General features: G+C 35.2%; 1 protein-coding gene across 1 annotated transcript in view; it reads right to left on the reverse strand.

Annotated features, from left to right (window-relative positions):
• DNTT (DNA nucleotidylexotransferase) overlaps positions 1–14,010 on the reverse strand; it is a 75,937-nt gene that overhangs the window by 47,577 nt on the left and 14,350 nt on the right. The window contains exons 4-7 of the mRNA XM_051618229.1: positions 8,274–8,444; positions 6,957–7,028; positions 3,873–3,996; positions 2,465–2,597 (exon numbers count right to left, since the gene is read on the reverse strand). Of these exons, the coding sequence (XP_051474189.1) occupies positions 2,465–2,597; positions 3,873–3,996; positions 6,957–7,028; positions 8,274–8,444 (500 nt within the window). The remainder of the gene's footprint in view (positions 1–2,464; positions 2,598–3,872; positions 3,997–6,956; positions 7,029–8,273; positions 8,445–14,010) is intronic.

The following is a 14,010-nucleotide window of genomic DNA, read 5'->3' on the forward strand; positions in this document are numbered from 1 at the left end:
TGCTTAATTAATTATATTTGTTTGAAGTCTGGCACTATTTTAATCCTAGATCTGAGCAAAAAAGAAATTTGGTAATAGAACTTCAAACACATTTATCTCTCAACTACTAACAAAGATTTGGAGTCATGTCAGGTGTTCAAGCCTCATTGTAGAACATCTATAGCCTGCTAAGGAATATTTTATCAGGAGTACCTACTACAAAAAGGTTAAATAGAACATTTTATAAGGGTCAAGAAATTTACTCAGCGGCTACATGACTATCTCAGTTAAATAATCAACATCTCAAGTATATACAAAGATCTTCGGAAGCATAATACTCTTTATACATTCTACCTCACATTCTCTCATTTATGCGCATATGTCAATATAGTCAGATAATTGTGATTCCAGATGCATTATAGAAGCCTTACTTCCAAAACAAAGGTGCTACAATAACATTTGTTATTAATTAGTGTGCAAGCCTGTAAAATTCTCTCTGAAAGAGTATCTTTGCCCCATCTATTTTGTTTTATTTCTGAGACTGAAAGGAGGAATATCTTTACATTATTTTCTTGATACACAACAGGAAAGATCAGAGTCCTGTGCCATGCCACTGCTTGATCCATTCCTTTGCCTTGTAGGAAATGTCACTGCACACAGGAAAGAAACTTTTGCATTGTAAAATATAAGAGCATGGCACTGCTACCTGGCAAACACACTGTCTCTGTCTCTTGCTCTCTTCATTGCTTTTCTATTAGCAACTCATCTTCAAATGTTGGAGCCTCAAATTTGATTTCTAAAGATGATATAAAATTCAAACAAGGAGATAGTGATCTACAATTAGGCTCATGTTAGAACACAATTCAATAATAGGAGAGTCTGATATAAAAATTCCCTGAAGACTGATGTGGAATGGAGGAATTAGCCTCCCACTCTTACAGATACTATATTATAGGCCCTAGTTATTCTGCTTAGTGCATTGTCCAGGACACTTGAACATTTTGTTAAGAAGTACAATATAAAAACTTGTCTAAAACTAAGTCAGTTCCTAGTCCTCTTCACTCTACCTTAAGGCAAAAACTAGCTAAAAAAAGCGTGTCAAGTCAATCTCATTTAAGAAGGTCAGAACTGAAATCATCATACCAATAGATGTCTAGGTAATCTCTAAAGTATAAGTGCCTACATCATCAATAAGCCCTATGTGCTCATATCACAGCTGTACAATCCCGCCACTGCAGAGATAACCACAATTATTTGAGGGTGTTACATGCAACAAAAGAAAACCAAAATCTAATTTGTAAGTAATTTGTGAATCACATGGACAAAGCACACAGAAAGGCTGACAGAAAGCCATACTGAAACTTCAGTTAATGAACATTATGATTTATTCTTATAATTTTATTTAATTCTTGTTCCAGATCCTTTTCTGAACTTCTCCAGTTAAATGTGGTGTTCGTGAATCTGTATATTGAGACACAAACAAGTGCAGAATGAAGGCATAAAATACATATACTATATGCTTTCTCCAAGCTTTTTTGCTCTTACTTCATGCTGATGAATATGACCACTTTACGAGACAGGCAAAAAAGAGCATAAGTAATCAACTCTATTGCAGCTCAGTAATTAAAATATAGAAGCACAAAGAAGGTACCTCAATCCATTGAATCACATTTTCTATAAATCCCACCCTGCTATATTTGTTTTCCATGGGCTTGTAAAATGTTATGTAGGACTACCATTTTGAAACTGAGCTTTTAAATATATTCTCTATATCCTCACAGGGACATATTTAATACATGGGATTACTCACTGAAGGCATATTAGATACTTAATTTATCTTCTGGTTTGGCATACCCATTCAAGCAGATGAAAGCTTATTATTAAGAAAAAAAAAAAGATAATGGCTAACTATCATATCCCCCTGAAATATTAAGCAAAACAATGGGCTTAAATTTGATGTGTTAGATGAGAACTTTGCAAACAATTATGCTGCCAAAGTTCACGAATGCATTGTACCAGAAGAAACTGGGAATCTCCTCTCCTGTGACAAATTTCTCTTTAAAAAAATCTCAAATGCCAAGATTGCCTTAAAGTTTTTGTATCTTTTTTTCAAGTATGGCTTTGGGTATAGTTTCAGCTTTGGGAATTCATATCCATTAAAAAAGAAAAAAAAAATTCACTCAAGTAAGGTATGTGATCTAGACATCATTTTTCCAGCGAGCCATTCTTAGACAGATTTTGTTCTGACAAACCAGCCACCTACAGCAATAAAACACAGGAACCTGAGAACGTCATAGGATTGCTCTCCTATTTGAAGAACAATAACAAAAAAACCACAACAATGAAACAGCCATTGAAAACAAACTGATACTTTCCCATTAAGTTTCTTTTTTCATTTGTGTTAGGTTTTTTTTTCTAAGACAAAAACATCATATTTTATGTATCTGAATAAAACAGCCAAATGACCTCATTTGTTTTCACTCACCTCCTGAAACCACCAGTTATAGTAACTAAAGCATCTGGTAGAAACGTACACACAGTATTCTTCACTAACAGAGTTACTGCATCCGCTTCTGCCTTAGATACACAGCTAACAAGGTCCTCATAGTAGAGAAAACCTGGAAATCAAAGGTGAAAAAGTGTGTAATTCTCAAAATCTACATAGCATTATGTAAGCCCCGTATGAAACAGCCATCTCTCACCAAGGATTTAAGCCACACAACTCATGCCTTGGACAAGGGAATCATATCAAATTAAGAAATGCTCCATCTTGAACTTGAAACGATAGGTTTATTTCAGGACATCTGATGGAAAAACACACTTAGATCTAGCCTCTTCCTTCCCCCCACCATTCCTGCAGTCAGCCTCCTGCCTCAGGTGTGGGGGGATTGCAGGTAAGAGAGAGCCTCTGCCTTCCATCATACTTGTCCACATAGTTTATATGTACTTTTGTAATTATAATTTTTTATTAATTGCAACAGTAGTTACAATTTATAACAACATAGCACTCAGGATAATATCCCACTTACAGACAATCTGAATACTTATAAGTTATTCTAACTTCTCTACCAGCTCCCATCAATGACATTTCTGGATATTCTACGAAAGGCGCTTCTCTAGAAATGGTGGAGCTCTGCCCAAGTACAGGGCTCAGAGGTATGTGAAATATTTCTGCTCTCTGAATGTCTGATCACAGAGCTTGTATCAAAAGAGCCCAGTCCTGCAGCTTGCTTTGTATTTTAATATGATATGTAAGAGAAATAAGGACCACACAGTATGAGTGTGGGTAAGCTGATTCTAGGGGTTTTGAAGAGATGCAAACCACATGGATTTAATACAAAAACAAAGTTAAATTATTACAATCTAAAAATAAAGTTACACTATTTTAATTTCATTATTCCTTTAATTCCTTTATTTAGGCAAATGGCACATCCGTGAAAAACCATTTATGGGGAAGCAACATTATTCATTCAAAGAAATGTAACACTTTAAAGTTAAGATGTGCTAGGATTAGGGAAGTAATTGTACTTTATTACAATCTGCCTCAAATGAGATAGGGTTCTGGGTTTCCCCAGAAAAGTAGTTCTGGGCTTCCCCAGTCTTGTAATTTTTTCATGGGCTGTGCAATAATGAACCATTAATAGTTTTGTGCATAAGATCAGATTTTATTGGGTATCTGCATAAGCAAATAAATACATACATTTGTATGTTTTGACTGGCACAATGTTACATTAGGAGCTCTGTTAGTCCAAAATTTTAACCTAATAATTTAATACTCACAAGACATTGCAGCAAGAAAATGGATGTATAAATGAACTTTGCCTCTTCCTCTGATTCTGTTAACAAGCACTTAGAGGACTGAGTCATAGATTTTTATGAGAGTTCCACCTTACCTGCTTTTTGCATTTTTGACAGCTTCAGGGTCTTGTCAGCCTTTATCTCTTCCAGAGTTCTTAAGCCCATCCTGTACCATTTCTCAGAGGTCTTCACTCCCACTCCAAATACTGAAGTAAATTGCTACAGTCAGTAGAATAAAACACATCTCAGTGTTGTGAAGGAGCAATGAATTAACAATAACTAGGTAACAAAGTTTCACAGGAAAAATACCAGGCAGGGTTTATACTACATTGGAGACAAAAGTGTAATACAAACATACAGATTCAGTCCTTTCTCTGCATAGATACATCGAACAGACAGTTGATTTTATACATGGGCTTTCTCATTAAAGTGAAATCTAAACATTAATACATTAGTAGCCCCAGTATCTTTATGTAATTTACCTAATGTACACTTCCAATTAAGGGTTGAAATAATAGGGGTTTTTTATTTTCACTGCATTTCTTGCTAGAAATAGAAACAACAAAGTTAAGTAGCTGAATTCCCTTACACTGACTTCATAGAATAAGAGATGTCTCAAGTCATCTTCCTAATTTGACTGACATTGTAATTTAGCATTACATGCACTACCAGCTCTCAGCTATACACATGATGTTGGTGTTGTAGCACTTCTGAGAGACGGCATCAGTGGGAATCCTGTGGCTCCTGAAATCCTGCACCAAGGGCAATGAGTCTCAGTGGTGCATAGAAACAAATGGTAAGTACGTAAGGACAACTAATCTACTCTTATACTGCATTCTAAAACGTGTATGTTTGGAGATTATGCCAAATATTCTTTTCCAAAACGATATTCAACCACAGGTACAAAAGGTAAATTTTGTTTGCTTGCATATTATGAACAGCCTTACAATTCTTCAGTCTTCACATGAGCCAAACTAAATTCCTATATATCCTAACTGGAGTACAGATTTCACTGTTTCACCCATTGAAAAAAAAAAAAAAAGTTTCCATTTATTCTGAAGTAATTTTGTACACTAGCTTACTCCCCAAGAAAGAATGTAAAGCAAAAATGTCACAGTTGTAAGCATTATTCTGTGGATCAATATCCTAGATGAGCAGTGATATGAAAGCAAGAAGGAAAACTTTCATGCCTGCCCAAAAGCACATTCTTTATGTTCAGTTTGTCAATACTGAAGCTCTCAATAGCTTCTTTGTACTTTTATAGAATTCAATGAGTAACTATGTCAGACATGAATAACTGCTGTTTTCTATTGAATCTACAACCTCTGAATTCCAACCATGCTAGCTTTATTTTGTGAGGTTTTAAATGAGATTAATTAATTGGAAATAATTAAGATAAAGAAAAGGAAGAACTAAAACCTGGGATAATACTAAATAGGAATCATCCTACACTTTAAATATAATGGATGAAATTACCTATTCTTTGTCTGAATCATGGGTGTTTATGAAAGAACATGATTTTTAAAAATACTTAGATTGTTATCTTTTAACGTTTTTGTTATTGCTAAAAGATTTTCAAAAGAATCTATTACTGGGTTTAGAATACTCCCAAGAGACTTAATTAATGTTGGGATAGAGAACTAAAGAAAATTGATTCTATGCCGCTGTCCAAATTTTTAGGCAAAAAAACCCCCACATTTTGTTCTTTCCATACTAAGATCCATTATTATTCAGTATAATCATTTATGTCAATTTATAGGCACTGTCAAGAGTGCAGTGTGAGCAGCAGGTAGCCCATTTATTCAATTGTGTGTGCAAGCATTGCTCTTTTTCAGCTGCTGAAAGTGGATTATATGAACTTATTCTCTGCAGCATCCACCTCCATCAGGAGGCAAACTGACTATACCATTCTTGTACCCTACATGTAAAACAGGCTGTATAAATTATTGCAGTCGTTTGATAACTGTGGTACTGGGACCAGCAGTGATCTTTTAAGTCATAATGACTGATTTGCAGCAGATACTAAAACCATGCTAAACAGTAAAATTTAGGAGCTCGCTAATATTATGAGATTCTTCCTGGCTTTTTGAGAAATGCAAAAAGTTGTTCGGAAAAACCGACTACAACCAATTTAACCAAAATTTTGACACTGTGCTCAGCTAACAAGAGAGCCACATAGTCTTCTTGCAATTTAGCATATAAAACAAGCCATAAAGCATATTTAAGACAATCTGTCCCCTGATAGGTTTTATTCTCATCTCCAATATTTTTTTTTAAACCTTGAAACAAAAGATTTAATGGCTGATTCTCAATCTTTATTATAGGCAAGTTGGTACCTGAATCCTGCTGTACATGTCAATCTACACCTCTTCTATGAATGTTGCTGCAGATGGCAGCAACCACTGTCATGGAGCATCCTTTCACACTTACATTGCTGGTCAGAGAGAATGGAAGCAGCCTTTCAGTAGCTGAAGTAAAATTGAATAACGCAGGGGAGAATTAAACAGTCCCATTCATTTTACTCTTTGATTTGAATTTTTATGAAGACACATTTAGGATATTTATAGAGATTAAAACTGCAGGTAAACTTGAAAAAATATTTTTCCAGTATGTATTTATTTTATCTAATGGAGAATTCACTGAATATTTAAGAAATGGGAACTGCAGTATTTATGTGTTCTAGACTCCCTGTAATTATGAAGTGTGAGCACGACCCTGAACCTTCCATCTGCCTAACAAATAAATATCTCCAGCCTCTCTTCCTTCTGCCTCACACAGAAGAGAATTAAAATAAATCTGAGTAGTCATCTTCACTTTTTATTTTCTTAATGGCAGAATAACATGGCGTAGTGTTATAATGGTAATCAACTGAGGAAAAAATAAACCAAAGACTCTGTTAAACTTACCACAAAGTTACAATAGTTTTCAGGGAAAAGAGCTTGTTTAGTTCAAGCTTCAGAGCAACTCTATATATATTGCATTAATTAGTAAGGTGACTGATTTTGCTATTATTCCTTCCTCCATCACAGATTCTCTCCCATTCTCTTTATTCAAGACCTTTCTTATACTTAATACTGGATGTTTCTTTATAATAAAGTTGATGGTTATGTCAAAAATCTACTAAACAGAGGAAAATATATGCAATTTAGAACAACCATAACAAATCTCAAAATATTTACCTTAAATGATTTATATCGTTCATCATTTAACACTTCTTTAGCTCTAGAACTCTCTCCTTCTTCAATAATCTCCTAAACAAATAAAAACATTACTTGAAAACAAAATCAAGATTATGGTAAGATTTAGTAAAATAATCTAAAGTCTTATTAGGCTGTAAAAAAATTAAGAGTATTCTTTGCAAGCATATTGTTTTATTCAAATAGGATGAAATCCTTCAATCCTTTTTGAGACAGAAAATTACTGAAGGATGAAGGAGAAACTGGAACCACAGAATAAATTTCACAGTGCTTATTTACTTGTAAATTTACTCTAGAATGAAATAGGAGCTGGGGCCATGGAATATATTTCACAGTACACATAAATTTACAGCCAGAAAGCAGTTATTTATCGTAAGCTATCAATGAGTTGTCCTGAAAATTAGATTTCATTATTTGGTTGAGTTTACTTCTCTTAGAAGAGCATTGTAAAAGCAGACAAGTTTTCTTGAGTGTACAGCTCCTCCAGTCCTTCTGATAAAAAGCTAACAAACAAAACAACTCCACCAATAAACCCCCCCAAATCATCCTACTTTCTGTGGGATCCTAATTGAATTTCCAGTCACCAGGTAGTAGATGCAAAGAGCACTTTAGAGGCTACATTCTTAACTGGTGGAGTGAGGTAAATGAGGTGCCACGGTGCATCACAACACTCGGCAATGACATCTCCAGACAGCTGAGACCCCCAGATCAGCTGCCTGCTGGAATAACAGCACCTCAGATATGAAGTCCTGAAAAGGCTAAGAATTAAAAAAAAAAATGCAGGGAATACTCAAAGCTCCAGTGGGAATGCAAAGTTCATCCACCACCTAGATAAAAGGCTCTACAAGAGCTCATAGTAAGGTAGGACTTAACATTAAAGTACTAAAATATTTACTAGTTTTGCAAAAATAGTATTTCTAATAAAGCATTCAGGTGAGCAAAGTGATGTTGCAAAGGGTAGAAGTAACATGAACAAAACTATTAACAGTTAGCCTGTCACATTTGAATCAGAGTGAGCCTTTAAAAATTACATGGAAAATTATACTGCTTTATTTATTACTTTGTATTTTTTCATTAGATACCTTCATTCCTGAGGACGAGTGTTCCATGAGAGAACCTTATGTTACTGCAAAAGGTTTCCAGAAATCATTGTGTTCTTAGCAACAAGGCTAATATGATGTTATTACAGAAAATACAAAAGGTTGTGTAAATACACACAGATATCAGTGCTACACTCTGTGACCTCTAAAAGTAGATCTGTAAAAGAATCAATTGGCAGATAATTTAGAGCTATGTTACCTCAATGACATCTCTGACTCGGTCTCCCATGCAGGGCAACCCTTGTATATCTTTCATTCTGGTTACTGGAAATGGAAGAAATTTCAGCACAGAAGCTGCTCTCAGAAATTCCAGGCAGAATATTTCATTTTCTTTGAACTCATAATTTTCAGCCATTATCTCAAAGGCATCCTGGGGAGGGGAGAGGGGTAGAAAAAAGTTCAAGGTTAATAAAAGCTTCAACTGTTCAGTATACTCCTTAGACAGGTCAGTTTGTGTGCAAATTCCAGAACAATTCTTAATGCTATGGCTCATTTAAAAAAAAAAAAAAAAAAAAAAATCAGCATAATTTTCTAACCCGTTGAAAGTTTTCAGGTATCGTAAGAAAGTATTTTAAAGGCAAATGTAGGACAACATTCTGATCTGTAACAAAGCCAAACTTCAAAATCTTTTGTGAGACAGACTTTTCATGTTCTGTGCAGATCTAATAAATCAATGTGAAAGAGCACCATGATTTTTAGAATTGTGCCAAAGCATAAGTAATCCAGCAGGCCACTGGGTGACACCTTCATTTTCAGACACAACAAAATAGGAGTCTTTGGCAATACTGGAAACCACCTTGTTCTTTCTGAACTTGTAGCCCTACTTCTATTTAGCAATTTAGGAAACAAACTTGCTTTTTCCTCATTTTCCAGATATATGACCTACACACATAAAACCACATTTTCTTTATGGTTCTTTAGCTATTCACGTCTTGGTTTACTTGATGTTGCACTCAAAATTACCTGGAGATTGCCAGTAGAATTATTTATTTTTTTTAACTACCCGTATGTCATTTATGCAGCTTTGGATTCTCCCTCCCAGGAGATAGATATATATTTCTTAATAGCAGCAATTTTCAGAAATTAAATGCAAGAAACTATCACGTACTGGTGGACAAGAGAAATAGGTCTTTTTTAGTTTCCCATTGTAAAATACTATGTTTGAGAGAGAAAAAATGCTGCAAAAAAGTTTGTGAATAAACTAAGAAAAGAATTTAGGAAGGCTCACAGCTAATTAGCAGCTGGAAATCAGTGTTTTTAATGAAACCTGCTACAAAACACCAAAAATTTTCAAGAGTGAAAACTTAAGTGTTTTTTCCGAGATTTTAAAGAGACTTCCACTGTTAAAAGTATTTCTCTAAAATGCATCCCACACCTAGCTGCTCAGGATGCATTTGTGCCCCATTCAAACAGCACAGGGCAGGCTTGGTACAGCACAGAAATAATCTCTCTGCATGGCACAGTGTCCTGCACTCCTGCCACAGACCCCATTTCTTACTTTCCAGGCAGTCTCTCAAGGGCAGCTAGCAGGTCCCAGCCCTGAAAGTACCAAATGTCCCACTATATCAGTTGCACCATATCTTTCCTGTTTTCCAACTTCCTCCTGTTTCTTCTTTGACCAAAGAGGCATTACAAAATAACAAAGAAGTAGCTGTCAGTGTGCATCTGCCTGCAATTGTCACCTCACTGTAGTCCAAATGTGTGTTCAGAAATGGTTTCCGAATAAGGATGAGTAACGCTCTGTGATGCAAATACCAAGAGACAGCAAATTGCTTACCACAACAATGGCTGCAGTGGCTAGGAGGAAGGAATAAGATTAAAACAGCTTTTTCCTGCCCTTTGTGTTTATGGGATCACTATTCACATTTAGGCTTAAATTTCTTTTCATGTGTAATTAAATGTATCGCTATACAGTTTAAAGAAAATAATTTTTTTTTTAATTTTATTTTTATCTTAGCATTAATGTGTTTTACACTGGAAGATAAAACCAAGTAAAACCCAGCAGGCCTTGCACATTCAAAATGTTCCATGCATAATATCTCCAGGTGAACTGGAATCAGTTCTAAGCCCACTCATGGTATGACAGCAAACCCAGTGAAGTCGTTCAAGTATTACACCTGTGGAACTGAGCACAGCAACTGTCACCCTACATTGAAGAAATACAGCTTGATGTAAACACTAAAAACAACAAAATATTTTACTTGAGCTATAATCACTTAGATCATAAAAATGGAACAACTTCTTAAAATAAATGTACCCTTCACAATGATTACATAATGTTTCAGTGTTTCATCAGTTCTAGAAAAATAGACCACGTCATGTGTCCAGATTATAAACATTGTCTCACTGAAGTGAAATTAAAGTTTTAAACTTCCAAGAAAACTGCCTCTACTGACTCTAAGATTTGCAAAACTTTCCTCTGGTTTGACAGTATGTTTTTAGAAGAAATAGGTACCTTAGCTGAACAAAACCACTTTGCTTGCCTTTGTGTGTCTGCTACCATGTTAAAGCGTATAAAAAACATTAATTAGAGCTTGCTACAGAGAATTTGCTTTGTTTTGTGTAACCAGTATAGCTTCACTACTTGATCCTTGTAAGAATCTCACTAGAAGAATTCTCCTGCACTTTTCTTTATCAGCTACCCTGACTAGTAATTGCTGTGCAATTTGATTTTCATATCATTTCATGGAAGACCTCTTGAGACAAGAGAGTACTTTAACAAGATGCTTGATCTGAAAGTTTCTACCAGTATTTACATTCAACTAGCCTTTGGGTATAAGGAATGAAGGAGGTGTGGGAAAATGCTCCTCTGAGGGGGAAAAAACAAACAAACAAAAAACCAACAACAACAACAACCCCAAACACCAGAAAGACATTGTATTATAAAAATAGTGCACACCACCTTAGCTTCCTTAGAGATGTCTTTAAAGCTTTTTTAGCTGCTAATTGTTGGATTTATTCAAATATTTGCCTTTTTTTCTCCACATTTAAAATCTTTATTTGCTTGATAGACTGTGTTGTATTTAATTACATACTTTTGGGTTAAAGACAGGTGCACATTATAGTTCCCATTTAGAAAAACAAATACAGAAAAAGGAATCTGCCAATCTGAGGTCACAAGCAGCATGGATTCATCCCAATTTGTATATGGAATACCAAATACAGCATACACAGTATTGCAAAGCAAATGGGGAATACGTATTTTATAAGTGGGGTGATAGGAGTCAGATATTTGTTCTGCTGTAGGGTTTTTGTGAGTTGGTTTGGGGTTTCTTATGTTCTCCCAAGTTTTTGTTCTTTTCATGCTTTGTGAGCTCAAAGATTCTTTCTTACTATGCAACAAAAGGTTGCTTCTTGCTTTAAGTGAGGCTTATATTTCCAGTCACAAAATTATGATTACTTCTGCTTTCTTTTTCTCTCTTTACAAACTGTGTATGTGAATACTCAAGAAAGCAGTGTTTGGCAAGAAATTTCTAACAGCTGAACACCAGCAAAATTAATGCAGGACAGAAGCAAAAGCATATAGCTGCTCCCCTCTTGATAAAATACAGACAGTCTATACAGACAAATACAGTGACAGAAAACTTCTCAAAAGTACCTGCTCAGCAGTAAGTAGTAATGACAGAGACTGACAAAGTCATTTTCTTGATTAGGAAGCTCAGAAAGTCTAAGGATGTTTTTTCTCACTCCCAACAGGCAGCCTCTCAAATGCACATTTAAATAGCTGTATTCTACATAGAATAATCAGCCATCACGATAAATGTGTTTGCATATACCAGCACTATTGCTGCTTTAGATAGGTATTAGCCTCTTTCTACCAGCAGGAGGGCAGTTTTCAGAAAAGCTGTGTCACCACCATTAGTGAAAAAGGCAATCACTTGTAGCATTTTATTAAGAGACTATTAACAGTCAATGAGAAAATATAATTGAAGCATTTCTATCATTCTAGTTTGCATTTTTCAGTGTTTTCCTGCCTTTGCAAAGCTCATTAAGCTGTTTTAAATAAACAATGACAGCATTGAATATTCATTATTCCCTGTACAAAACATTGCTCGCAAGTGCTGCAATTAATTACAGATCTGTCTTTTTATATAAAACTGCTTTTGACATTCTCTTTGATAAAATCTTTCTTCTTTAAAAAGAGAAAGAACTGATCTCCGAGTGGAGTTGCTGCCTGTTGAATATTATAGTCTGTATTGAATCATATTCTAGAGGGGAAAAGCACATGAAACTTCTATATAAACCGAGAAAAGTTTTTAATCTGTTAGGTCTCTGGTTAAATCTATCTATGGTGATATAAGAAGGAAATTTACTGACCATTTATTCTAAACCTTTGTATTTCTTATATTAAACAACTCAACAGCTTCTTATCAATCAAATCAATAATCAGATTGGCCTGTTTAAATGATGCTAGTTTAACAGGAAACTAAATTTCTAGAGATTTTAAAAATGTGGGATTTTAATAATCTTCAGTATATTCTGCAGGGCCTGCTCTAACTGAGTGTTAAAGATAGATGGGCTACATTTCAATTCTTCAGTTACTGCAAATTTTCCATGTGTCTGACATTGTGGAATGTATGTTGGTGAGAACTGGGCTATGGAAAAATCTAGGCATGGAATGGTATTCCAGATCCCTGCAGTCAGATACAGAAGTACACAAAGATTTTGTTGAACTATGTTAAAAATAAGGAACAACAGAAATTTTTAAGATCATTTAATGCTGATATTTAAGACAATAAGATAAAACATGGCTAACAAACCAGTCACCAGTAAGCATCTTGCACGTGTAAAAGCGCACACTGAATATTGTAAGTCCTAAAAATCACAACAGTGGAATCGACACGAAGAGCACCATTCTCAACTAATACACAAGAACATTTATCAGAAAACAAATTAATAAAACCATAATGCTATGCTGGTTTATGGCTGCTGAACAGCTAACACAATAACTTTCAACATGAATATCAGAGTACAGGAGTCCACTCACATTCAGAAAAACAAAAGAACCTAAGAGTCCCACACTACGCTTCATACTGTCCTGCCCTGTTTCAACAAGATTTTCAGAGTAGTTCCATTGCTACTTACAAAATAGTCTTTACAGACCTCAGTTTAAGACTCTGCAAGAACAGACATCACCAGTATTATACTACCAAGAGCATATTTTAAAGCTATTCTTTTTGGAAAGAAAGCATTGCAGTTTCATGAACAAGGCATTGGCCTATTCCCACGCCCACACCCACTGCTCCTCTGCTGTGTGACCTTGGAAAGCTGCTGCTTCAGATCTCCCTGTCATTATTTCCCTATTAGGGCTACGATCTCTCCAGGGCTTCAATAGTCTTTTACAATGTGTTTACACACCACGTTACAAAAAAGGCCCGGTCTTGCTTGAGCCTGAAAATGCTTCTGCAGCACAAATTAAAAAAAACCCAAAAGCATAAAAAAAAAAATAATCTTACAGGTGAACTTAATCCACTGAAGACCTAAATAGCAAAGTGTGCAAAACAAACAAACAAAAATATCCTACATGATACCTGATTGAAGGACCATTATACTCAGAATAGCAATTTGAGTTAAATTGTTTTTCCTCTCAATCACTGTTTTCTACTTGAGGTTTATTGTGTAAAGTCCAAAAGGTGGTTCCTGGTTCTCATCATGTTGCTGTTGTCAGTATTTGGTGTCCATTCAAAACTGACCAGAGTGATTTTAAAGAGATTTAGAACAAATCATCCATTCAAATAATTTTCTTCTCACTTTTGATAGTGTATATCCTAATTTCGTGTGTCAATGTCAAGAGACACAGGGCATGTGAATATGTTTTGTATACAGAGAGAGAGAAAATAAATACTGTCAGATGCCTACATCAAGGAGAATTAAGCACTTTGAGCCAACCTAGAGTGTTGACTGAAGTGATTTCCAAATAAATAAAATGATCCAAT

This window comes from Apus apus, chromosome 4 (genome assembly GCF_020740795.1).
Source record: "Apus apus isolate bApuApu2 chromosome 4, bApuApu2.pri.cur, whole genome shotgun sequence".
NCBI classification, from domain to species: domain Eukaryota; kingdom Metazoa; phylum Chordata; class Aves; order Apodiformes; family Apodidae; genus Apus; species Apus apus.